Below are 27370 nucleotides of genomic sequence, written 5' to 3'. Positions count from 1 at the left end.
TCCAGTTTGAAGGCGAAAAAAAACCTATTATTATTCTATGGACGATACTCATATGAAAATATTAAGAACAAAAATGATGTAAAATTTCTCAGATTCTAGAACCCAACTATTGCATGACCGAAAAACTTGCCGCCCTAATAGCGATGTCTCTGATAGTGTATCTGCGGCGGTTGAGGCTGCTGCGGATTAGGGATCTGCTGTGGCCTTGCCGGCGGGTATCCCTGCGTAATACTGCCTCCTTTCGGCATCTGAATATTTTGTGCCACCAACAATACGGCACATTTGAATTTTAGGTGTGGAAGAGAACAAAAGAACAAAATACGGAATCTCGTTTGATATTATGGTACGAATGTTGATGATATATATTTTGTTGTAGGAAGCAAAGTGGTGCGTATGATGAACATTATCCCAAAACCAAAACGAAATGAAAACAATTTCAGTTAATGAATTTCCAAAGATTTCAATATTAGGAATTATGATACAGAGCTGATGAAAAAGTGCAATGAAGGCGTCTATTTAGCAATATTTGGAAAGATCAATAGCGCTTACTTGCTGGTTGGAAGCGATGGCATGCATCGGTATGCCTCCAGGGCGTAGTGCCGAATTGTACACGATCCCTTCCGGAAGATGGGTTGGCGGCTGGGGTTGTTGAGGCGGCGGCTGCGGTTGACGCATGTCCTTCCGTTCATCGTGCTTCATCTCGATGTGATAGGGTACACCGCGATCCTGTGGGACCTTCTCGATGGTGATGGCCTTCAATTGGGGAGGGGGTCCTGGATTTTGCGGTGGTTGAGGCATTCCTTGTTGGTCAAGGGTAATGTGATAGACATTGCCGGGTGCCGGACCAGGCCCTGGACCCTGCTTGATCAACTCGGGAGCCTTTTGGGGCGCAGGAAGGGCCGGCCCCTGCTGCGGCGGTATATCAACGTGGTACGATTGGCGGATTGGAATCGCCAGATTGCCCTGATAGGGTGGATAAATGATTTGCGGTTGCGGTTGACGATTGTCCGGCTGGTTGGGTGGTTGCGGGGCATTGGTCGGATAGAACAGTGTTCCCGGTGGACAGTACTGCGACTCTGAAAACATACGTAAACGAGAGTAGTCATTTGCACTGGAGTTTAGGTGAGGTAAGCGAAGCAGATAGATGACATATCCGTTATGAGGTGAAAAGCCTTTTTGTCCTGTTAAATTTTTGCGGCTAGGTTAGTTACTCGTTCACTATGGGTAGAGGGAAATATGTGTCGATCACAAACATCACGATACAGTCCGACCAGCGGGAAGGCACTCCTTACATATGTGTATCAATTATTTACAATCAGATGCAACTAATAACCATACATGTTTTAATTCTAGCTTAATATAACTTAATTTTAGAAGATTTACTGCCAGCATACTGCAGAGTTTCATTTATGCATTTTGATATAATCGTGGCATTACACAACTTGAATTACTAATCGTTTCTGCTAGGAGTATTGTGAAACATTATTCTAACAATCGAATAAATTACATCAACCCTCAAATAACACGTCTGCCAAATGATAAGTAATAACTTTGCTTGAAAAACTCGAATTTTCTCGCAGCTTTTAGTATTGAAATGAGTATTAAACACTACATATCCGGTACGTGTGCACGACAACATTAGATGCTCGGTACCTTGCATGGACGCGGCGTGCACGCAGCTTAAAAAATCGCTAGTTAGCATCAGCCCTAATTTTTAGGCTACGGTTGCGATTAGAGATTTTTTTGACTTATTTTTGGTCGGGTGATCCACATTTACCACGACTAAGTTATGGAAAATTCAGGATATTATTGATAAGGAAAAATCCATTGATTCGTGATTCAAACATGATCTTTTTCGACCCATCTCCCCCTATGTCACACATAAGCATCTGAAAAGTTTGTAGGGATCGTCACACTTTAGGCCATTTCCTTTTAACCCATCTAAGCGTGACGTTCCTTAGATGTGCGGCTACAAAGCAATACCATGCTGAAGGTGGCGCGGTTCCATTCCTGGTCCAGTCTATGATATTTTCTCGACATCCCTGGGCATAAACGCCTCATGACATACGAATGCTAAAATGCTAACTTGGCTTAGAAACCTCGCAGCTGTGAGGCGGCAATACCTTAGAGGGGAATTTTCTGCCAATAAGAAGAAAAAAGTAGCGTTACTTAATTTATTGATATTCCCTATCATAAAATGTATTTAAAAAATCACATTAGAAAGGTCGAAAAACCATTTTAGAGATCTAGATCGCATTTTCTCTAAAATTTTGAATGTTTTTACATTAATTAATATGCATTGACAATATTTTTAACAGCGATTTTTCAATGGTTCCGAAATGCAATGTCCGATCGAGCCAATTTTCAATAACAAACAATGGTTTTAATTTGACATTTCCCGTCAACATTTTTATTCGCTCAATCGATTATTTTATTTTATTTAGGGTCAACTTCTCCAAAGAACCCATATTTTGACGCCTCTAAGTATTCTTAAAATAAAAAAACACTTTTTCGGCTTTGTATCCGATTTTTGAAATTGTTAGAGGTTTAAAAATATGAGTTCTTTGGAAAGTTGACCTTAAATAAGTCAAAGCTAATTGAGACAATGAAACGAGTTGCAAATTTTGACGAAAAATGTCAATTATCACTAGCTTCTAAGGAATTCGAACCTTTAGCAAAATCTCAGAAACATCGCTATGGTCTACTCATGGCTTATGATCGTCCAAGAATTTTCCAGAGTGTTCAGGTACTATCTAGAGGCATTCCACGGGGCATGTCAGTCGATCCTGAGCGACCATTTCGAAAATATTTGAAGCTCTGCACAGTTTTTCAATTTCATCTAAATCGTCATTTTCGATATCAAATCTTCATATTGAGTCACGACTAACTTTTCAAAAGGGTGTATGTGATAATGGTTCAAAAATATTTAAAAGCTGCACAGCAAAAACCGGAATGTTCGATTGTTATGATTTTTTCAGCAAAGTTAGACAACTAAATGGGTGATTCTTAAGAAAATGTGCACAGTAAAAAAATTTTTTGCCTTTAAAAATATCATTTTTGTCTAAAACTCAAATATCTCAAAACCCTATCTTTTTCGAACGTAATTTTTTAGGAAAACGGTCCATTATATTTAGCTATCTACCATAAAATTTGGTACATTAGTAAACTAATAAACAAAAAGTTATGACATTTCAAACATTTCACAATTTTCACATTTAAGTAAAAAAATTTTTCTGTGTAAGTTATTTCCGAAAATTGCAGTTTGATGCAGATTTTTATTGTTAAGGGACGTGATTTAAACAAGTTGTTTTCATGATATTACAGTTAATTATTCATAGCATCTATAAGAAACTTAGACACGATCCAGTGTTGTGATCAAAAAGTATTGATAATGTCATAATTTTCATTGCACGTGACTGGCGAAGAATTCTTTTTAATAAGTGTTGAAACCTGTTGATAATAACGTTGATAGAAACATATCAGAAATATTATTTTAAAGACAAAAGCTGCAAAATCAAAGATTTATATACACGTGTACGTCTATAGTTTACCTGCAAAAATATACCTCTTAGAGAATAGAGCTTTCTGATCGGGGAGGAAACGGGTATCTTAACAACAACAAATGCATGATAGGTACATACCATGACAATGCTCACGAAAAAAGCAAAAAAATTACTACTACTAAGGTTGTTAAAAAGATACTTATAGTAATTTTTTCTTCAGTCAAACAAATGACACCAAACTAGTCAGTAAAAACTTAAAAAGTGATTTTGTTTATTGAAATATTACGAACAACATGAGTAGCCGCTTTCTCAACTGTTGTAGGCCGTTTGATGGAAAAAAGTGTTCAAAAGAGTTGCGAAATCTCACCGAAAGCACCATGAATAGATAAACTGAAAGCGACTGGTTATGCTCCAATGTCCACATTGAATACAAATTTACGCATTTGCACGTCCTGCCGTCTAAACGTTGACAAAAAGAGCAATCATATGTCATCGGTTGAGGCAAGAGGCGCAGGAAGTTCGAAAACGGCAACAACTGAGGAATTGCCAGATGTATCGACAACAACTGAGGAATTACCAGAAGTATTAAGTGCTGAGAGCCTTGCCACCGTACCATCAGCGAAATCTGTTTCAACAAATCAATCGGAAGGATGAGTGTATCCAAAAGGTCAACATCGAACGCTTTAACGAGGGCATAAGCTGGGATAGAAAAGTGACTCCGATTAAATGGAGTAAGATGGACTACATTTGCGGAGAAAAATACCGTAGAGAATAAACGAAGCTGTACGAAGAAACCTCTTCAAGTGGGACCTGATAATTAATGGAAAATACAGACTACGATGAGGTAATTATAAATATGAAGGAAAGGTTCTCGAATGCAGCCACGTAGGAAAAGAAAAATTATTATTGATTTTGTGTCGATGCTGCCAGGATTCATTGATCTATTCAGGATGCCATTGATGAGTTCAAAACCAATACAGAAAATACAGTAAAAAGAGGCAAAACAATTGAAGAATAACTGTCTTTCAACCAAAAAATACTAGGTCTAGTACTGCATTAACAGATGAGACAAAAAGAAATAGTAGTTCAATATTTTGAAGAAGGTGAAGTAGGTTGAGCTATGCGTGGTGAAAAGGATTGTGTTTCAGTAAAAAAAGATGGAGAGCGTCAAACAATCCAAAAACGATTAATGATGACGACTTTGAAAGAAGCGTACACACACTTCAAAGGAAATTCTGATAATATTAAAATAGGTTTTTCCTCATTTGCAAACCCTTCGGCCAAAACGATATAAGCTTCTTTCCAATTCAGGAACACATAATGTGTGTGTGCACAACCCATAAAGAATAATAATCTTATTTTACATAGTTTGAAAAGAATCAATTTAACAAAGGATATTAAAATGTTAACTGGTAGTCTTTTGTGTGAAAATACAACATCAAATTGCTATCTCCACGATCTTGTTCGGATTGTCCAGATTCTTCATCATTGGAAAATACTTTATTCGCTGAGTTTGAAAGAAAAATATATTGATCCAGTTATCATTTGAGCAATGGGTGACCACGGATAGGTGAAACATAGAAACTGTTAATAAAACCTGTAGATGAGTTTGTGTCATATTTTGCTTGGCAGAAATTAGAAAGTTTAATCCCTCACGATTTCATTAAAACAGAACAATCCAGCTTTTAAAAATACGAAAAATACATTACAAAATGGTGAATTTTTTAGTCATTACATGATTTTCTAAAAATTACAGCTTTGTATTACCAAGATGAAGTACAGTCCCATCACTGGAACTGATACAACAAGCTACAATTCATCCATTCGTTATTTATTTTAATGGAAGTACGCAAATTGAACACTTAAGTTTTATTATAATTTCCGAAGATTTAAGACACGATTCGGTATCCGTAAACTTGTTCATTGAAAAATGATTAACTTTTTACGCGTTGATAAGCATAAAGGAAGTCAAAAGATATATTTCGTATCTACGATGGAGCAGCGTCGCAGTACAAAATCGTAAGAATTTTTCGAACCTATGTCAATTTAAATCAATGTACGGAATTGATGCAGAATGGCATTTTTTGCTACATCACATGGCAAAGGTCCCTTAATGATGCTATTGGAGGAACAATGAAGCGCATATTACAAGAGCAAGTTTAGCCAAAGAACGTGAGCATCCAATTAAAACTGCGAAAGAACTTTTGATTGGGCAAATCGTAGAAAAGAAAAGATTTAGCCAAATTATCATTTTGTTTTACTACTACTGAAGAGTACGAAATAAAGGCTTCAGAGCTTAGCGAGCAATATAATAACGCGAAAACAGTCCAAGGAATTTAAAAAATTTCACTGTTTCATTCCATTGTTCGGAAAATAAATTAAAAGCAAAACTATACTCAAACTGTACTGATAATGAATTCAAAAGAAATTCGATATTTTAAAAAAAATTGAATTAAAATAAATAAAAATAAGTATTAATAAACTGTTTTCATGATATCATAACCCATACCAAAATTCTAAACCCCAAAACTAACAGAGTTTCTATAACTGCATTGTTAATAACTGCTGCACATTTAATTTAATACTTGAGGATAATATTAATTCATTTTATTTATTTATACATATAATATTTATACATATAATATACATAATATCGATGAATACATAATGCTATGGAATATCATACAAACAACTTGTTTAACTCTGGGATAGGCCCTTAACAATAAAATCAGCATCAAACTGCGATTCTTGAAGAAAAAAAAAATACACGGAAATTTTTTTGTTTTACTATATCGTGAAAATTGTATGAAATGTTTGAAATGTCATAACTTTTTTGTTTATTAGTTGCAATACCATCTTAAATTTTATGGTAGATAGCTAATATAATGGACCGTTTTCCCTAAAAATTACGTTCGAAAAAAGATAGGGTTTTTGAGATATTTGAGTTTTTGTGACAAAAATACAGAAAGTGTTTTTAAAGAGCAAAAAATTTTTTTTTTACTGTGCACATTTTTCTTAAGAATCACCATTTAGTTGTCTAACTTTGCTGAAAAATCATAACAATCGAACATTCCGTTTTTTTGCTGTGCAGCTTTTTAAATATTTTTGAACCATTTTCCACCATACACCCCCTTTTTGAAAAGTTAGTCGTGACTCAATATGAAGATTTGATATCGAAAAATGACGATTTAGATGAAATTGAAAAACTGTTTAAGTTTTTAACTCAATAGAAAATCATGAATTAAAAATTTTCTTAGAATTTTTGATGCTGTTGCTTAGCAGATCGCTCTCTAGAGGTTTTTAGAAACCTTAAAATAATTTCACCAAAAGACTTACTGTCAAACATCCAAATGTGCTACAATCATTGCCAAAACTGGATTCGGAGATGTGACTCGGCAGTCTAGTGACTACCGCGTCCTGCATTATAGACAGGAGGTGCTGCTGGAGACTACATCACATAATGTAGCATAGAATGCATAACTTTTTAAGTGAATACTTGATCTATATTTCTGGGAGTATTCTCGGTCTTTCATAGTATAAAAACTACAAACTAACATTTCTCTCCTTCTTATTTATATTTATTTTATATATATAAAACAAAGTTGACATTCATACGACCGCGCATCACTCAAAAATAGACAACTTTTGGTAATTTATATTCGTTCCCTTCTTCTATTTACGAAGAAAAATGTTATGATGAAATTTGAAGATTGAAGATCAATGCTTAATCTTTTCGATGAAATAATTTTTATATAATTTTTCAATTTTGGATTTTGTACGACCGCGGTTTACTCAAAAATAGACAGCCCAACTTTCCTTCTTCTATTTACGATGAAATTGAGGAAAGAAAAATGATGAAATGGTTTATCGTACATTTTGTATGAGAATTTCAAATCTTGATCATTTGTATATATAACACGAAGTTGGCATCATCAACCGATAATGGAAAGATCGATATGTGCTAATTTTTGTTTGTGTATTTACTTAACTAATAGGAGACATGTTATTGAAAAACTGAAACCATTGAAGAACCAATTTATTTTCTAGATAAATTATGTACGCAACAAATTGTATCAGAAAAATGATTAGTTTTTGGCGAGACTAAGTTCGCCGGGTCAGTTAGTTGATCTATATTTGAGCGCTCTGAAACGTGTATATCCAAAATAGCTGGTAAATCTCAACCTTTATTCACTTGGATCGTAGCGTTCTGATAAGTCACGGAGAAAATACCATTGACAAGTATAGTCAGTCTAAGCTAAGCTATTTGGCTATATCCTCGTTAAGATATTAAAGTTTTGGTTAATTCACCTGTCGGTCTGTTAACTATTATGAATTTTCAGAAATTTTCTGTGCCTCCTGGAAGTAGCGAAAATGTAACGTACTTCAGGAAAAATTCAACTAATTTTTATGGAAGAGCAGAAACTGGCTTGAAACTTTTTGGAATAGAAAAGAATTCCTCACAGACTCTGAGGTGCTTTTCGGAAAAAAATTCTCCTTTGCAATCCCTGAAACCTCCACGATTGTCAGTTTAGCCTCTGATAAACTATCAAATAGGGGAAAAGGCGGCTTTGGCAGGTTTTTGTTCTATTATTGTCAGGGGGTTTTTGTCGACCAAATTCTATGAAATTTGGCCACAATATTCATTGATATACAAAAGAATGTTTGGAAGCCAAGTGGTGCAGGCATAATGAATCATAAAACCCTGCCAATAATAGAACAAAGCCTAAGCTATCATTATCTGTTCATTTGGTATTTTCTTAAACCGCGCATATGCCATAATCATGGGTGGAGACAATGCTTAGAACTGTTCTACGCAGGTGACACTGTCATGCGTGGAACATCTCCTACTGGCCACCACCACTCCCAACGCCACTGATCGAATCATTGGGTTTAAAACTACCAATGTTGCCATATCTATTCGTTCATGTATGCTTAGCGCTTATTCCATTCAAAAACAGTTTGCTACTCGTATACGGAACATGTCCGTTCAAATTGGCATTAGCATTACCTCGAAAATGCTACGCATAAAAACAGCCAACTGTCGAGTTGGAAAATAAATCTAGGTTAGTGCAATTATCTCTTTCAGTTTTTTAAGATGTCATCAGAAGTTTAGTAAATGTGGCTCTTTACCCACGGCCGCTTCTTATAAAAGATGTTTCATTTCATTGCACACACATAAAGAAGTTTTATTTAAATTAAACATTGTTTTATGCTGCCGAGGATCTTGCGGTTTTTAATTCTTCTACATCCAGCGCTTCCTCAACGTTTTGGTTATTTTGTTACCAGGATCAACACGATGATGATTTGGCAACCGATCGTTATCGCAGAGCAGATTTTGAAGTTGGCGATGCTCCTTCGTGTGCACATCCTGTGTCTGGATAACCGTCAACAGGCTGTTCAGCCACGTTGAGAGTTGACGTGAAGTCAATGTCAACATCTCTCCACGAACAGCCCTAGATAGCCGTGTGGTGTCAAGCGGCTAAGTTATCTGGCTAAGAATAACATTACGGATTACCTGTTCCAGTGGTAAAAGTCCACCATACAGGTGACCCCTAATTCTCGGTGTGATGCGGCTTCCATGCTTACCGTGCCTACGAATGAAGATGGTTAAAGGGGGTCTAGTAAAAGAACCTTACCGCAAACGGAGCCTGTGAAGTACCAGGGCCCTCTTCACAGTATTTTAGCCCTCGCTGCTGGCCCCGGAGCTATGGCGTAGTTGACTTTTTACTTCTCCGAGATAATCGGCTACTCTTATTCAACCTCATCGTGAGGTTCAATAAGAGATGGGGTTATGAATATGTGTTTTTATTAGTTTTCAACAAATTGTCACCTATATGGATTCGCATTATGCGTTTTTACAATGTGCTTTGTGTATGTTACCTATATGGATTCGCATTATGCTGCGTTTTTAAAAGCGGCTTTTGGCTGCAGCTGCTCTTATTCAATCTCAACGTGAGTGCAAAACAAGAGTGGGGTTATGAACTGTGTTTTACTTAGTTTTCAACAAATTGTCACCTATATGGATTCCGCATTATGCGTTTTTCACAGTGTACTCTGTGTCAATACCGTCTTTGACGTTCGGCTTTGGCTACTCTTGTTCGAAATCTCAACGTGAGGTGTGTGGGTTATGAATATGTGTTTTACTTAGTTTTCTCAACAAACTTGCTTCCAATTCCTATATGGATTCGCATTATGCATTTTTTACAATGTACTTTTTGTGTTTGTCACCTATATGGATTCGTATTATGCGTTTTTTAAAGTGTAATCTGTGTTTCGTCTTTGATGTTTTTAGCTTCAGCTACTCTTGTTTAATCTCAACTTGCAGGGTGTGAATAAGGGTGGGGTTATGAAAATGTTTTTTACTTGGTTTTTTCCAACAAATTGTCACCTATATGGATCTTCGCATTATGCGTGTTTTTTTACAATGTACTTTGTGTATGTTTCGCTTTATGGATTCGCATTAAACGCAGTTTTTTCCCAGTGTACTCTGTGTCTCGTCCTTGACGTTTCGGCTCTTCAGCTACTCTTGTTCAATCTCAACTCGAGGTTAAACCTAAGAGTGGGGGTTATGAATATGTATTTTACTTGGTTTTAACAAATTGTCACCTATATGGATTCGCATTATGCGTTTTTCACAATGTACTTTATGTATGTTACCTATATGGATTCGCATTATGCGTTTTTCACAGTGTACCAGTGTACTCTGTGTCTCGTCCTTGACGTTCGGCTTTGACTACTCTTGTTCAATCTCTCAACGTGAAGGAAGTTAAATAAGAGTGGGGTTATGGATATGTGTATTACTTAGTTTTCAACAAATTGTCACCTATATGGATTCGCATTATGCGTTTTTTACAATGTACTTTGTGTATGTTACCTATATGGATCTGCATTATACGTTTTCACAGTGTACTTTTGTGTTTCGTTCTTGACGTTCGGGTTCGGCTACTCTTGTTCAATCTCAACGTGAGGTTCAATAAGAATGGGGTTATGAATATGTGTTTTACTAAGATTTCAACAAATTGCCACCTATATGGATTCGCATTATGCGATTTTCACAATGTACTTTGTGATTGTCACCTATATGGATTCGCATTATGCGTTTTTCACAGTGCACTCTGTGTTTCGTCTTTGACGTTCGTCCATTGTTATGTCCTCTATGTTTTGTGACACCTCTCTTTAGTCCCTAGCTGAATGCGTGTGAGTCTACATAATTGGTTTCCTATAAATGGTCCCATTCTCCTTTCCAACTTCATTTCCTCTTCCTTTCCCCTTTTCACTTCCTTTTCCGTCAGGTAAATGATGAGAAAGGCCAGTGAAGGCGATGGCACAAATCTCCCAAATTGAGGGGAACGTGCCTCCTGAGCCGACGTTCTGATACCTGATACCTGATGGGTAGGACAATGCTTAGACTGTTCTACGCAGGTATTTTCATGCGTAGGACATGTCCTACTTGTCCCACCCACTCCCAGCGCCACTGATCAAATCATTGGGTTTAAAGACTACCAATTTGCCATGTCTATTCGTTCAGGTATGTAGCGTATTCCATTCAAAGCAGTTTGCTACTCGTATACGGAACATGTCGTTCAAATTGGCATTGGCATTATCGAAAATGCTACGCATAAAGCAACCAACTCGAGTTGGAAAATAAATCCTAGGTTAGTGCAATTATCTTTCAGTTTTTTAAGTCGTCATCAAGTTTATTAAATGTGGCTCTTTACACTGGCCACTTCTTATAGAAAGATGTTTCATTTCATTGCACACATAAAAGAAGTTTTATTTAAATTAAACATTGTTTATGCTGCCGAGGGATCTTGCGGTTTTAATTCTTCTCTCCATCCAGCGCTTCCTCAACGTTTTGGTTATTTTTGTTACCAGGATCAACACGATGATGATTTGTAAACCGATCGTTATCATGAGCAGATTTTGAAGTTGACGATGCTCCTTCGTGTGCACATCCTGTGTCTGGATAACCGTCAACAGCTGGTTGTCGTGGGCAAGATGTGCTGTGATCTCCTTTTTGGTGTTTGTTCCTCCCATTTTGTTCAAATGGTTGGTATAAGTAGATTGTTGATTAAGTGCGGGGTTGTGGGCTGTGGGTATGTGGGCTGCCAATTTGTTTCGATTGCTTTGATTATACAGCTCAACAAGATTTTGTTCCTAACACCAAATAATGTGTCCCTAGTAGATTTTGTTTTACTGAATCCGAATCTTACTTCAGATTTGCTCTAACACGTCGAGATTTTGAAGTATACCTCAATAAATGTCGTAAAATCATTGATTTTGAGCATTTTGGAACGGCCATCGTTAACTCTTCAAAAAGAATTACTAGTCAATCAATATCCAAAATGGACCACACACATTTAATCTTTCGAAATGTGGTGAGTTTTGAGCAAGTTAAACATAATAAGAGTGATTTATCTACAATTTTAGTAAGTGAAAGTTATTTGAAAATATGTTTTATGCAAGCCGCCTTCGAGGACTTGTATACAAGCCTGGTTATTTTCTGTTAACGGTTTTGAGAGGAAAGTAACAAGAAATCAATATAATAGTTTGTCCAAGCAAAAAAATAATATGTTTTCATTGAAGTAAGTTCTGTTGAATGTAAATATGATGTTGGACTTCCTCTGGGACGACAAACTGTCAATAATTGTTCGAGAAACCGGAATACGTGAACAATCTACTCGTGCGTGGACTTTTTGTTTGATTCGCGTTAAAAATGCTGCGTGAATGTTGCAATAATCCTAATGCATTTTCTTTGATCTGTGCTCAGCTTATGACAGTAAAACGGAAACAAGTTCACTAGTTTTATCAAGCTTTGTTATGTGCTAAGACGCAAAGCTTTAGGCCAGAAAAAAAGCTTGGGCTCCCCTCTAATTGTATGCTGTTCAACATGTTACAGGCTTCCTGCTGTATGAAATTATGGTAAGTTCGTCCAAAAACATGGAAGCATCGTTATCACCGTTATTGCAGGAGCATATCATTAAAACTTAAGCAAAACATCAGTTACTCGAGCATATGGTTAGTTGATCCGCATTCTGATGTTTCTCTAATTTAACAAAACAACTTATTTTCCGAGGCAATGTGGCTTGAATGATCTGGTAGGGGATCTAGTAGAGTATTTTAATTTGGCTAATCATGAGGTGAACCGGTCAAGGGCCTAAAACCTCATTAATAAAGAAAAAAAAAAAATTGGCTAATGTTTTTTTTCGGTTTTCGCATACACACATACACACGGACTGACAGACATGTGTTCAGTTCGACACGCTGAGTCGATGGATATATAACATCATGGGTCTCCTATACTTATATAAAAAGTTCGATTTTGAAGTTAAATGATAGCCTTTCGATGTTGTACCAGAATAGCACAAAAAAGGCAAAAAATATGTTTTAAAATGTGCTGAATTTTTTAGAACGAGTTATAAATTTGCCTAAATTATAAGAAAACTTGAATCACAACTCGTTAAGTCTATATTTCAAAAATAAGTTACGTTATCGAAACACGTTTCTCAGTCTCTCTTGCACTTATTATTAACCCTCCCCGGTAATAGTAATTTCAATAAAATGTTAACCGAAACAACGTTGGCTATCTTGCCCTGTATGGCGATCTTTCCCCACTTTCTCCTTTTAGATGGCTAATAAAAAATAATGTTAAGTAAAATATCAAAAGACAAATGCGAAAAGAGCAGTAGGGTGGAATTATTGATTTCCTGTGCCAAATCCTTTTGTCATGAATATAAGTGGGAAAAAATCTGCGGCTAAGAATAACACAGGGTGTCGACTCAAATTTGAGAATAAAATTCCCTGACTTTCCCTGACTTTCCAGACCATTCCTCGAAAAATTCCAGGTATGAAAAATATTCCTAGAAGCGCATGAAAATATCTGCATGTATAAACCCTTGAAGTCCATTATGAGTTCCTGAGCTACTGGAAGCCTAATCACCTCTAGAAACAGAACATTGAGGATTTGGAGAATATCGTAGGCAATTCTGGTCGTTCATAAAGATTCAAGTTATTGCGCAGAACTCCTGAAAATTTTTCATTGTTCACATCTTTCCTAAATTGGCTAAATTGTTATATGTTTTCTAGTGCCTTCATCCACCATTGGGAATTCTCACGGACTCCCTGGTGTCGTAATAGACCTCCAATACTACTGACGGACTTCTTCAAATCATTTTCATTATCTTTCTGGAAATTTGTGTGAAATCTTGTATCTTTTGACACGACTTTTGAACTCTTTCCAAACCATTGTGGAAGCTTTTAGAAATCCTTCTAATGCCGTTAAAAAATCTTACGGAACATCGAGAAACCTCCATGGCTTTCAAGTATACTTGCGAAGTAAGTACCTATTCTTATTCACTCTCTGTGGAGTTTATGGACTTCTAAAAATAGTTAAGGACTGCTTGCAATCCTCCAGATAATCATGAATGCAATCCCTACAAGCTCATATAAATCTTTGCAGCACTTATAGTAACCCTAGCAAAAAATTCTAACCACTGCAATACTTTAAATAACTTGGTTTGAACACAGTCAGGTCGTTAAATTTTTGTCGATTGTAGCCTGCGGTTTAAATAAAGCAATGGTCCCATGGAAAAATATCCAAAAATATTCAAAAATATCCAAAAATATCCAAAAAAGGGGCATAACTAGTCTCAAATGCTAAAGGGAGTTACACCTACTCTATTTATTTTATCGATTTTTAGTTGTTTTTCAAAAACGGTCTTGGAGTTCCAGCATTGTTTTATTTATAGAGAGTTGCAACAAGCAATGAAACTTAATAAGGAACATCTAATAGAGTTTTTTGAAGAACTCGTGGAAATATGTTAGAAGATTCCTTTGCATATTTTTTATATGAATCCCTTCACGAAGACATTCTATTCAAATTTGATTAAATACCATACCAAGTTTTTGGAGCGGAGCTTTTCAAAAAATCTACTGAACATCCATCGAGGAGCTCCAGGATAAAAACTTATCCAGACAGCTTTTTTAAATCCTTTGGGATTTTTTTATGTTTCAGTGAGAATTCTGAAGTAATTTTTGGACAAAATTCTCAAAGATCAACCAGAATACTTCTTGATAAAATTGTTTTATAAAAATCAAAAGCAGCGAATGTAAAACTGAAACATTACCATTGACAACAACATCATCCTCCTCTTGCGTCCGAGCATAATTATGGAGTATCGAGTAACGTTTAATGTGGTTTAGTTGGACCCATCGCCATTCATTTTCTCTACATGACCATTAATTTGACCACCTAAGGACGTGAGGATCGACCAATGACTTTATAAGCCCATCATCAAATGGAAGTTCACGTAATGTTTTTAAAATATTACCTTCAGAATCATGCTTGGAGATGAGGCTGATGCTGTAGAGTGCCGTCACAGGTCAAAAAAGAAACTATTCGGGGTTTTCGTTTTCGAGCTTTCAAATATCTAATTGTTGATTGTAGGTTGAACATGTTTGATGATTGTTTGTTGAACTGTTCTGAACTATTGCCTATTTCAGCCATTTGATTCAGTTTCGACTGCTTTCACTAGATAATTTTTTGGGCGTCACATTTTATCAAAAGGAAATGTACTACATTAGATTTTTCATTAGAGTTAGTAGAGTTAGAGTATTAAATAAAATTTTTGCTATATCATAGGTACATCAAATTATTTTATAAGGAATGACTCTTGCGATTGATATTCATCATCAAAGTATTTGAACGAACTTTCAGAACTTTTTTTGTTTGATGGGAACATGACTCAAACGCTACTAATAAGGTTTATTTAGTCTAAAATATTAAAGGGGGCTTAAAAAAACTATTTGGATCAGGTCTCAACAGTTACATTACCACATGGCTTTGGAACCTCTGTTATTGTTTAGTGATTAATAGAAACAAACTCGATTACCATGAGGAACATTAAAAGGGCAATAAATATGCAATATTGATTTTTGTGATTTTTTCCCTGACCTCAATCAAATTTCCCTGACTTTCCCTGACATTCCAGGTCCAAAATGAAATTCCCTGACTTTCCCTGACTTTCCAGGTTTTTCCAGGTAGTCGACACCCTTAACAAGAATCTCTACAAGAAAAGAACATCCACACATATGGTAGCGAAATTTGCAGAGAAGCTTCTGTTGTGTACCCTAGTCATAAAGTACGTGAGGATCTTAAATGTAGCCTTTAATCCGACCAAATTATCGGTTTGAAATTACTTTTTCATGCCGTAGTTTTTTTTAACAGTGGATGATTTCGAAAAATTCAGACTTATTTAGAAAGACTGAATGATTTTTAATGTTTCGAAAAGAATCAAAAGATTGAAAAACACTTTTATATCAGATTTGAAAAAAAATGAGTTACCTACTAAGAATAATCGAAAATGAGCTTAATCTGAAAATTAGAATGACTGTCCTTGCGCATCATTTTATTGACTTGCCTACCAAGTTCTTAATTCCGTACGAAATTGGTCAAATTTTAATGCCTCCGGAATAAGGAAAAAAATCATTGAAATGAAACTGTACGAAAAAATCTCCCGGAGAAGCACCTGTTGCCTTGTTAAACAGTTAAAAACCTTTAAAAAAAAGTCGATCAAAGGAATATACAGATGCACAGATAGAATTATTTTTCGAATGGTCATGGGTTCGATTCCCAGCCCCTCCACCAAACCCTTGCCATTGCCAGTCGGTCAGAAGCGCAGTCCATACGGTGGCCTAATGACAACTGACAAATCTGTTCTTCTCGGAGGCATCCAGGTATCTGGCACACCCAATCCTACCCACTACGTTGGCAATAGCCAACATCTTTGTGTTTCCCATTGTGTTGGGTTTCCCATTGGCAATTCTATTTTGTAAACAAAACACTATTCTGAATTGATTTTTTCAAATAGACGTAATTTTTTTCAGCATTTTCAAGAACTTTATCGAAACTATGAATGCGAGGTGTATTTCATCAAGAAGATTGATACCTTCAATAAATTTTCATTATTCAATCAACACCAAGCGCACTACTTAACCAAAATATCATGATTTTTAAAACATATTTTCAATGGCAGGTTTTCGATGACTATGATTACGCTTTAGTATTAAATTAGTCGATGATTTTGATGCTGGCATCAGAAACATGGCTGCTTTGCAGACCCTGCAGGCATCCCTCCAACGTGCTTCGTTTAATGGCAACCGAACAAAGCAACGATCACTGGATTCACCACATGGACAAATGAACACAATGGAGTCACGATGATATGGACTGGCAACGACAACAATAACGAATTATGGACATCTAAAAATAGATTCTGTGTGGACTGCAGAGTACCACAGTAGATCACGGCACAGTAGCGGTTAAGAACACAGAGTGCCTTCCAAATAAATATACGAATAAAAAAAAAGAATTCTTTTAAAAACACCACCAATAACATTACATCTCACACTTTTTTGATGGGTTTCGTCTACTTACTTTGTTGAAAGATGAGCCAGTCGTACACTTTCTATGTATTTGATTTTGAATAATATTTTGGAGCTCTTCGGAAAAATCAATGAAAAACGGGACAAATTGATGATTGTTAGGATTACGACGGTACAGCACAATAAGGTCTAATAAACGGGATTGTCCCGTTAAATTCGGTACGTATGGTCAGCCTAGACAGATCGGAATATGGACTTGGAAGTTATGGCTAAAATATTATTTTTTACAAAAAAATCAATTAAAAAATTTGTTACTCATTTTTTTAGCACTTATCCTTAACCGATTTACATTCGACGCAGAATTCCGTCTTTTTGTTTCCTATTGAAAATTGGCCTGATCGGACCATTGGCTCGGAAGTTATGAATAAAATACAATTTTTCATTTGCACAAGAAAGGCACCATCACCACTAGGTGGATTAATCAGGGTTTTTTTCCGAAAATCTGTTCATGCCGAATGCCGTTTGTCCGAATAGTTGAAAAACCTTAGAATGCGAGCAGCAAAAAGTGAGTAATGAGAAGTGAGCAGTGAGAACTAACTAAAAAACTAACATTAGAGGTTATTTGACCAAAAATAGTCTTCATCGGCTAAAAAACAACTAAAATTGTTTGTTGGAAAATGAGAAGTGATAAATAAGAAGTAAGAATTGTCAAGTGACAAACGACAAGTGAGAAGCGAGGAGTGAGAATTAAGAGGTTAAAAATAAAAAGTGAAATGAGAAAGATGAGAAGTGAGAAGTAAGAAATGAAAAGTGAAATATGAGAAGCGCGAATTAAAAACTCCTTCTCCCTTTTTTCTTCTCCCCTCTTTCCTCTTTTTCCCTTCTTGCTTCTTTTTCTTGCTTCTTCCTTCTTGGTATTTCCTCCCCCTTCTTCTTTCTTCGTTCTGTCTCTTTCCTTCTTCTTATTCTTGTTCTATATCACACCTCTCGCTTCCCATTTCCCAATTATAATCTATTGATTCTGTTTTTCGCATTACCCCCTCCTACTTCTCCCTACTCAATTATCACACCACTCCTTATTCACTTCTCATTTCTCATTCCTAATTTGTTATTGCACACATTGTATTTACGTCGAACATCTCGTTTCATATTTTTCTTCTCTCATTTCGATATTGAAGGGATCATATCGGGAGAAAGGGAGAAATCAAAAATGGCCTAGTAGCCTAAAAATTTGAAAATAACGACATAGGGAGAGTGAATCCTTAACAAAATATGATCAGAACATATTGATATAGAGAGTTATCGAGATATGAAGGTTATCGAGATGTTGAGTGCCCAAATATATGTAGATTGAAAGGAACTGAGGAAACCATCGACATAGGGAGAGATATCGAGATATAGAACATCGAGATGTAGAGAGTCAACTATATCTCATTTCTCGCTTTACTTAAAAAGGAACCAAATTTCAACTATTTGACCGAAAGGCATTCGGCCAAATAACCCTAAACCCCAGAAGGAACTTCCAGAGATTGTTTAATGCTTCTAAAAGCTCACGCCGATCACCAGTGGCGTGACGCCGCCACGCCCCCGCCTGAAAATGATTTATCGATGTCTCTGCCGATAAAATTTTAATCGACGCACAAATCTAGTAAGAATAACCATTTCCAGATTCAGAACACGTATTAGATACGATAAATGCATTGTTGTGCATTGACCGATAAGGTTTCAATTGAATACGGCCTTCAATGATGACGAGATCTTACTTTTGAGGTCAGAGTCCATATCTGTACAGTTACAATGTAATGAAATTGAATAAAATTGTACTAACCGTACTAACGGTACTAACTCGTCGTATGAAATTCGGAGCATCGCTTTTTCCCATGGAACAGCGTACAAAATCATTGCGGGTCTCTGGGCCCATTCACAAATTACATTACGCTTTAGGGGGTGGGAGGGTGTCTGTCCAAGCGTTACGGCCCATACACATTTTAGAACCCTTCCATAAAAAAACACGTTACGAGGGGGTGAGTGGGGGTTGAAAATGGTCTAATTTAGCGTCTAATTTAGATCTAAATGAAATGGTTCAGTATCTCAGTCTATTTGTTAATGCTTGGAAAATGAAGGGGCACTACGAGTGGCTCCAGTCCATTTTTAATAAAATATAGGAGATTTGTTACCTCAGTCTATTAAATAAAATACATGAAATGCAGGGACACCATGAGTGGTTCCAGTCCATGAATCTGTCCCATATGAACGATGTACACATTGAAAAAAGCAGGGATTATCGTGGATAAGTTCCACTAATTTCATAACTGAGATAAACTACGAGTTCCGGAAACGGAACCAGAAATTTCTCCAAAACAGCTCTTTGTCATGACTACTCAGCAAAATTTTTAATTAGGATTACGTTTATATTGGTTGTTTGAGTTGATTCAAATACTTAACTTATACAACGCCTTCAGAAAAGGACAATTACCGGTACTTCTTAGGAGTCTTGTGTGAAACAATCGGCAAAATCGGACAGACATTGTTGCAGAGGCAACGTTATAGCTGTTACGAACGGGAAGCAAACGTGTGGTACTGGCAGACGTCGGCGTTGCCTTGACTTCATCAACGACACCGAAGCATTTGAGTTCATATTGAGTGTTGATGCACGAACTGGTGTAAGCTCGCAGGTTTCAGAGTTAGCACTATATAGAAAATTACTAACCTATTTCGAAGAAAGAAAATGATGAAGTTTATCAGAATTATAGTTCTATATTTTCTTTACAGAACATGACGAAGTATACAGGGCAGAGCATAATCGCATTCTTCAGATCCCGAATTCGAAGGTAAATTTTGTCTAAAACTAATTCGTGTTTAATGGACAATGTATAATGCATATCTTCACTAAAATACCCAGAAAAATAGTTACATCACTACCATCAGTCACACATCCATTTTGGAAAACTTAACACTTTCCTTGTTGAAATTACACAACAATAAGGCAAAGACAAAGGTGCTGTTTGAACGAGATGGCGCCACAACATTTAAAGTAAAATGAATTTCCTTGTATGGACAAATCATCCGTTCTCATTAACTACGCATCGCATCAATATGAAAGCTAGGTCAAAAGCAACAAATAATTTTTAGATGTTTTGTACCCACGACTTTTTTCAGTTCTAAACAATAAAAGACATTTCATTGTACCTCCATACTAAATTCTAGCTGTATACTTTCAATTTCTTCAAGACTGTTCTCCACCTCGTGTGTGTGGAACGAACATTGAAAGCTTATGATATCGAACAGCAGATGTCACTAGTGTATATGCAATATTACATTGACACAAACACATAGCAACACCACCTGTCGCCTGATAATGGAAATATTGCAATTATACCATCAGGTGTAGTGGCTGTTGTTAAAATATTTAGGAAGGGCCTCAAGCGGAATTTTTGCTAGAATGCAACTGACGATCTCCTATAAGGCAAAGACAAAGGTGCTGTTTGAACGAGATGGCGCCACAACATTTAAAGTAAAATGAATTTCCTTGTATGGACAAATCATCCGTTCTCATCAACTACGCATCGCATCAATATGAAAGCTAGGTCAAAAAGCAACAAATAATTTTTAGATTTTTTGTACCCACGACTAGTTTTACAGTTCTGAACAATAAAAGAGATTTCATTGTACCTCCATACTAAATTCTAGCTGTATACTTTCAATTTCTTCAAGACTGTTCTCCACCTCGTGTGTGTGGAAGGAACATTGAAAGCTTACGATATCAAACAGGAGATGTCACTAGTGTATATGCAATATTACATTGATACAAACACGCAGCAACACCACCTGTCGCCTGATAATGGAAATATTGCAGTTATACCGTCAGGTGTAGTGACTGTTGTTAAAATGTTTTGAAAGGGCCTCAAGCGGAATTTTTGCTAGAATGCAACTGACGATCTCCTGAAGGACATTGACATTATCAAACAGATCTTGACATTATTGAACGTAGTTGAGGTTTTTTTAAATATGATATTGAACACGCATTTCAACGATTTTTTTCTTCTGGAGTATTGTTGCTATATTACAACATTCGTAGAATTATTATTACGAAATTATTTCTAAATTGTATTGCAACCACATTGGCTTTTCATAAAAAAAAATCACGGATTTCATTTTAATGCAAGCACCTGATAAGGAAATTCAAGATTGGAGTTTTCTAATGTGCTTATTATATAATACTTCTATCAATATTACTAGCGCTTATAAAATAAGTAGAAATTAGATTACAACCAAACTTGTCATAAATCACTTGTTGAAATGCATTGAAGTTTTGAATGAAACTATTGTGTTTAATAATTGGAGTTTCTTGATTACCACTTATCTTACACATAAGGTGGTAAAAGCAATATATGAAAAACTGGATGCTATTGCTAAAATTCGTAAAAGAAAAACAACTAAAGAAGTACAAAATTGTTTTAGGTCTAATCATATTCCTTGTTGATAACACATACCGAACTTGTTTTGCAAATTTCAAATTAGAAAACATTGATTAGAAAGCTCTCGACAAATTGAAGTTTCCTTAGCCAACAATGAAATCATGTCGTTCTATGTTCCAAGCTTAGAATAATTTGTGGCAACTGCTACAACTCCAGTGGCCTTGAATGCAGTATCATCCAGTTAGAAAATCTAAATCTAAATTGTAAAATCATTGCGTAAGCTGGAAAGAGCGCTTTGCACAAAAGTTATGACAAATACTGCGAGAGAAATATTTGTTTAATATAAAATTGGAATTGAGTCAACAGCTATAGCGTTGTTTATTGAGAAGAAAGAACGGCATTGGTTACGCTAAATATTTAAATATCCAGAAGATTTACTGTAAGACAATGAACACTCCTCCGAAATTGAGGATTTTTCTGCTACTAACTCTTCTAGCTGATAATTCCAGGAGGGTGAAACGCCTGTCATCCGCGGTACAATGGCACTCTACCCAACATCGTTTTTGGTACTTATGTTTTTGGTACCCAGTTTCTGGGTAGTGTACCCGAATTCAGCGCTCATTTTGGGTGATTGGTTCATACGCAGTTAGTGCTAATTATCGGCAATTAACTTCTCCTGGCAAAAACTTGCAATTAGTTGATGTACATCGAGCCTTTTGTGTTTGTATGGCTTCTTTATGTCGAAAAATAGCTCGTCGGTACTTCCGGAATTTTGTTATCATGAATTAAACGAAATTAAAACAAAAACATCGTACGCCATATTGAATGAATGGTGGGTAGGCGTATTAGCCATCTCTTCAGTCCCCTGGATAATTCCCACCAAGCATTAAGTACCTAACCCACCTTCTCAAAATAAACTAGTGGAACGTTATTGAACAACATAAAACTATAACATTTTTTTTTTTCAGATGAATTTGAAAGAAAAACTTTCAGATATAGCTAACCCAGCACTTAACGATTCAGTAAGAGAATCGGGTTTTTCAAAATAAGATAAAAGAAAAAAGTATGTGGATCATAAACAGAACGCCAAGAATTCTAAAATTGATGTCGGATTTTATGAATTTGCTAAACATTTCATCAAACGTATATTCCATTAACAACCACATGTTGTGTTGAAATTTGACTAACGGACATGAAGAATCGGATCAGAAACAAACGTGTACTCCAGAGAATCGTTACAGTCGTAAGAATCGGAGGAAGTAATTGGAAGATTACGTTATTTATAAATGCAATTGTATGAAATAATGTTAAGGGTTAATTCTGTTAAATTGGTAAACTGTCATCAAAATATTTTTAACGTAAAGGAGAGATGTAGTAGGCTGTAATATATGTAGAACGTTATAGTACACGGTATACAGAAAACAAGGTAGGCTCGTTAGAAAAATGACACTTCGAATGTGACGCATATTTTATCGCCACATGTTGGAGTACAAAAGTAAGCATGCTGCGACCATAGAGCATCGTCTCGGTCCAGCTTGTGCGAAGATAGCAGTGACGTCACATGTTTACATTCAAACTGAATGTTTACATACGTGATGAGCCTGCCTTGTTTTTTGTATGCCGTGGTTATAGTAGACTTTTGACACGAGTAAATAAATCACTTCGACTTTGGTATCGCTCCCGAAAGGATGTCCTTCATTATAGAAGCGAATCTTTACATGGCGCTGAAAAACGCTCCAGTTTAAAAAGTGGTATTGGAAAGAATCAGTTCTCGCACTTAGTTTCATAGGGGCGTAACTGTATTGATCGATTTCTCTTAATCGATTTTATATTTTGTTAATAACTCAATTGTTTCGAAAGCTACAACCGTGATTATTAATTCTGGTACAAGATACATTCATCCTTTATCACACCAAACCATTAAATCATCAACAAACTAGCGCAATTCGATACAATAATAAAAAGAAAACATCGACGAAGAGAAATCGATCTAGACAGTTACGCCCCTATGAAACTAAGCGCGAGAGTTTATTTTAACAATTTGTGTTTACAAACACAAAAAACATGCAACAAATTTCACTGTAGTGCTACTGCCACCGATGATGAGTGTTTCTTTGGAGCAATTTATTCTAAGTCATCTTTCATTAATATAAACTTTAATTAATCAACTTATTTCGACCCTCTCACAACCAGTACTTACACGCTTAAAGTCATTCACACAATTTTGTGTTTCGTTCACACAAAACGGGCCTAACCTGGAACAACACATATTATGTGTAACTGCCACGTTACTCATTTTAGTGTAATTGACGATTAACAATTTCCGATGCGTTCATTTCACACAGTGAGAGAGCGGTCGGAAAACGGACCTAACCTCAATTATATTTTTTCATGTAAATTGAAAATTATCCCAACACGTTTATACTGTTTCAGAGGAGTCCCCATTTGCTTCGATATGACCAAACTAAAGTGCGATGTTTATAGTTGCACATTTTAGTTGTATCATATCGAAACATGACGAAAATCCACAGGAAAAGTCATTTTCGTTGCGATGCGTGCCGGACACAACCGCCATCATGGCGATCAAAATGGACTTGACAGTTCGAAGCAAAGTTTCTTACACATATTAAAAGAATAAAACACATTACACAGCGACTGTGCATGTCTTACACATAATTTTCACACAGATTGCTATTCTCTCGTGTCATCGTCGTCATGTGTGAAAGTTATTCATGCGATGTGTAATTTACTTTAAGCGTGTAGAGAGAAAGAGAGAGTTCATATGAGAGGAACTTTTCTTTAAGTACAAATAGAACCACATGGTGACAGAAAATTAATGTAATGGTCCAATGCACTGAATGAATGACAATGACGTTTGAGACGGGCGCTGTTTACTAAAAATGAACACTTGCATGAACTCGATGAATGAAAAAGTATTCATTCTAAGTAAATAGCGCCCGTCTCAAACGTCAATGATGAACTTGGTGCATTGGACCATGATGGCCCCAATACGCTAAGAGATGAATGAATTCTGTCATCAAAAGAAAAAGTAGAATCATGAAAAAAATTTCACAGCGAGGTATGGAATGCAGCTTTCAAAATAATTTTCAAAATTTCAAAATAAAATTTATTTATAAATAATGTATAGCATGAGGTTAGAATTTTTATTATCCACATTATACATATATTAATTTGATTGTTAATGACAATGAAGTTTTTTTTTTAAATGATTCCGGAGATGGTACTACTTTTAATCTTAATTGAATTTCTAATCCCGCCTAATAAATCATTTTCAAAAAAATCTCTGTTTGTAATTTTTAAAATTATTTTCAATTCCATTGGCTATACCTTGCCGTGTTAAATTTCAGTGATTCAACTTTTCCTCTGATGACAGCGTTCATCCACTTCTCCTCGCGTATCACGGTCATCGGTAGTGATTGCTGCGAAAAAAAAAATCGCCACGGTGGCATTCGTAGCCATTTTGCAACAAATCTTCGTCGTTGGTGGCGGCATCACCAAGTGCAATTTTCTCGTGAGATTCACATTATCGTTTGGTCGCTATTAGTGATTAAAAAGGCGGATCACTGAAAATAAATTGGATCTTTTCAGGATCAGTATTTTATACCAAAGAGGTTACTGGTGACTGCAAACGATGTTCAGTCGTTCACTCTTCGTTAGCACACTATAGTTCCCAAATGCAGGTCCACGACGTTAGGCATAATTCTGCCTCCTTTATGTCATGGGCAGTTATTTGGGCTATTTTATGCCTAACGTCCTTATGCCTAATTGGGCAGAATGAATCTCAAAGACAACGTTCTTGCACCAGGTGGATCCCCAACAATGCCTGACGCCGACTATACAAATCCATTACATACAGTTACTTAATCCTACGTCACCCTTGCGTACAACCCGATTGGGATGCACCGTTGAGTTTTTTTGTTTTCAAATAAGTTTGATTGTGTCTTTTGATTAAAATCGGATGCAGAGAATTGTTTTTTTCTTCAAAACTAGGTATGTCCAGGTCTGTTAGGAAACAAATCAGTTGATCTATAGAACATTTTTAAAATTGTAGACCAAAAGGAAAAACAAGTGCTTTCCATTGCGATGTAGATAATTTATAAGGTCATATTTTGTAATAACTTAATTTCTTTGCCTTGAAAATACACCATCATCACTTTGCCATCGTCATTAGTTTCGATGGTTTTCTGTGGTATTGTTTTCTTTAGGTGCATGCTAAGAAATAAATTTGCAACACATAGTGTTATTTGTGCATGTGGGAAACTCAAAAGATAAGGAAAAGAGTGCAGGATTTAAAAAAATAAGCACAACGAAAGTACTATTCATTCAACTGTGCATGTAGTAGGAAAAGAGTAACTTAATGTTTTCAGGAGAAATCTAATATCTAATACACATTAAAACACTTAAAAACTAGCCAGTAGATGATAGAAAAGAAACTAACTAACATAGACAAACAGTGTAAAGTAAAAATGAGTTATATCGATATTAGCTATGAAAGAGTTTTGCCACGTAGAAGAAAAATCCGTCAAAACACAGTAGACACTAATACGGTTCAAAAAGTAAGTACTGGAAGTTGTTATTAGAGGATAGGGCGAAAGTAAAGGACAGAGAAAAAGAGATGTAGAATAAAGGGCAAAAAAGATAGTAAAAAAGTTAACTCACTGTTCCACAGAACGGCACGGGCCACTTCACCCGGGCCTCGTCTGCCCTCCTCGAGCTCTGTTTTATTTGTGTCAAATTGGTTTAAGTTTTTGTTTAATAGGTAACAGTTTATGATTTTGGGTAGATTCGAGAAAAGAAGGAAAACGATTTGCAGAAGTAAATATATAACGAAACACAAAGTACTCAAATTAAGAATACACTAGAAGTAAAAGTAGAGAGGATTGCAAAAATTTAGACAAAATAAGTGATAATAGTAAACCTGAGCCGAAACAAATGCTTAACTTCAATATATGGAAGAAAAATGCTGTTTGCAAAAGTATTCTACAATCATAAGAGTGAAATCTTCATTCGTATATTGGTTTTACTCGGCAGCATTAAAGATAATCTGAAAGGAATATAGCAGAAGGTATACATACTTTGGGGCTGAGGCGGAGGGTACGCTGGAGTAACGTTCGTCGGTTTATAGTAACCTTGCGGTGACGGGCTGTGCGTCCGTTTCGTTACATTCACCGGTGGTGTGGCCTGAAAAAGTAATCTTTCAATATGTGCAAATAATATTCTCTGCGCAGATCAAAGCCAATTTTCAAAATTTCTGAAAAACGATTAGTCGCAGGGTTCTTCATTATGCATCATAATAATAGATCAATAGTGAAAACAAACCTTGTGTATCAAATGCTGTTGATGTGGGGGCATTGCCGTAGTCGTCCGCTGTGGCAGATAGATTTGCTGTTGTGGAATATTATGCACTGCAAACATTTCCCTGCAATTAAAAAGAACTGTATATTGTACCATTGCAGATGTAAATGAAAAATTCATTCAATCTTACACTGACTCCTTCATTTGCCTTTTCCGGTTGTCATCCTCATTCAGAACTTTCTTCAACTGGAGAAACAGCTGCTGCTTTTCGTTGCGCAGTTCCTGCAGTTGTTTCTCAAGCATTTGGATCTGCTCCTTGGTTTCCCCCAAAGTCATTACATCTTGTTTTTCGCGAGCTTCTCGCTCCTTACGGAGTCGTTCCTCTTCAACTTCCGCTTCCAGCTCTAAAAAATCAAGTCAATCTTTATAGTTTTTATGCGTATTTACAAAAAATCATACACACCTTGTTTCTTGCGTTCCCGTTCCCTCATGATGTGTCGTTTGAGTGCGTTCCATAGTTGCTCCTCTTTTTCCGTCTTTGCTACAGGCTGCGCTGGAGGTTGTGGAGGCACCGTTTTGAGATACTTTTTTGCACTCATTGTTCACTTGTGGATTGATACTTATTAGCTGGCAAATCAAAAGTGAAAACTGACTGAAAATTCGATATTATTTACGGAAGCGTTTCAGTCAAGCAAACTTTTTCCAATCATTTTGCGAACGATCGCCAAACTGCAAGTTTATGACGTATAG

The 27370-nt window shown here is 36.2% G+C and overlaps 1 protein-coding gene across 2 annotated transcripts; it reads right to left on the bottom strand.

The window, feature by feature from the left end:
* Positions 1 to 27370, bottom strand: LOC134211012 (basic salivary proline-rich protein 1). 2 transcript variants are annotated; one of them, XM_062687532.1, is made up of 7 exons: positions 27084 to 27370; positions 26811 to 27024; positions 26645 to 26744; positions 26401 to 26506; positions 25985 to 26041; positions 550 to 1076; positions 1 to 248 (listed from the first exon to the last, which is right to left on the bottom strand). In XM_062687532.1, exons 1-7 carry the CDS (start codon positions 27217 to 27219, stop codon positions 135 to 137), a joined length of 1254 nt encoding a protein of 417 aa, XP_062543516.1. In that variant the 5' UTR covers positions 27220 to 27370; the 3' UTR covers positions 1 to 134. The 2 variants fall into 2 exon arrangements, with proteins under 2 accessions (XP_062543516.1, XP_062543517.1); XM_062687533.1 differs by lacking the exon at positions 25985 to 26041 and having other exon boundaries at positions 27084 to 27368.

The sequence above is a fragment of the Armigeres subalbatus genome, chromosome 2 (genome assembly GCF_024139115.2).
Source record: "Armigeres subalbatus isolate Guangzhou_Male chromosome 2, GZ_Asu_2, whole genome shotgun sequence".
In the NCBI taxonomy this organism is placed as follows: Eukaryota; Metazoa; Arthropoda; class Insecta; order Diptera; family Culicidae; genus Armigeres; species Armigeres subalbatus.
The sequence above is the reverse complement of the archived record's forward strand: the minus strand, read 5'-3'. Positions and strand labels throughout refer to the sequence as shown.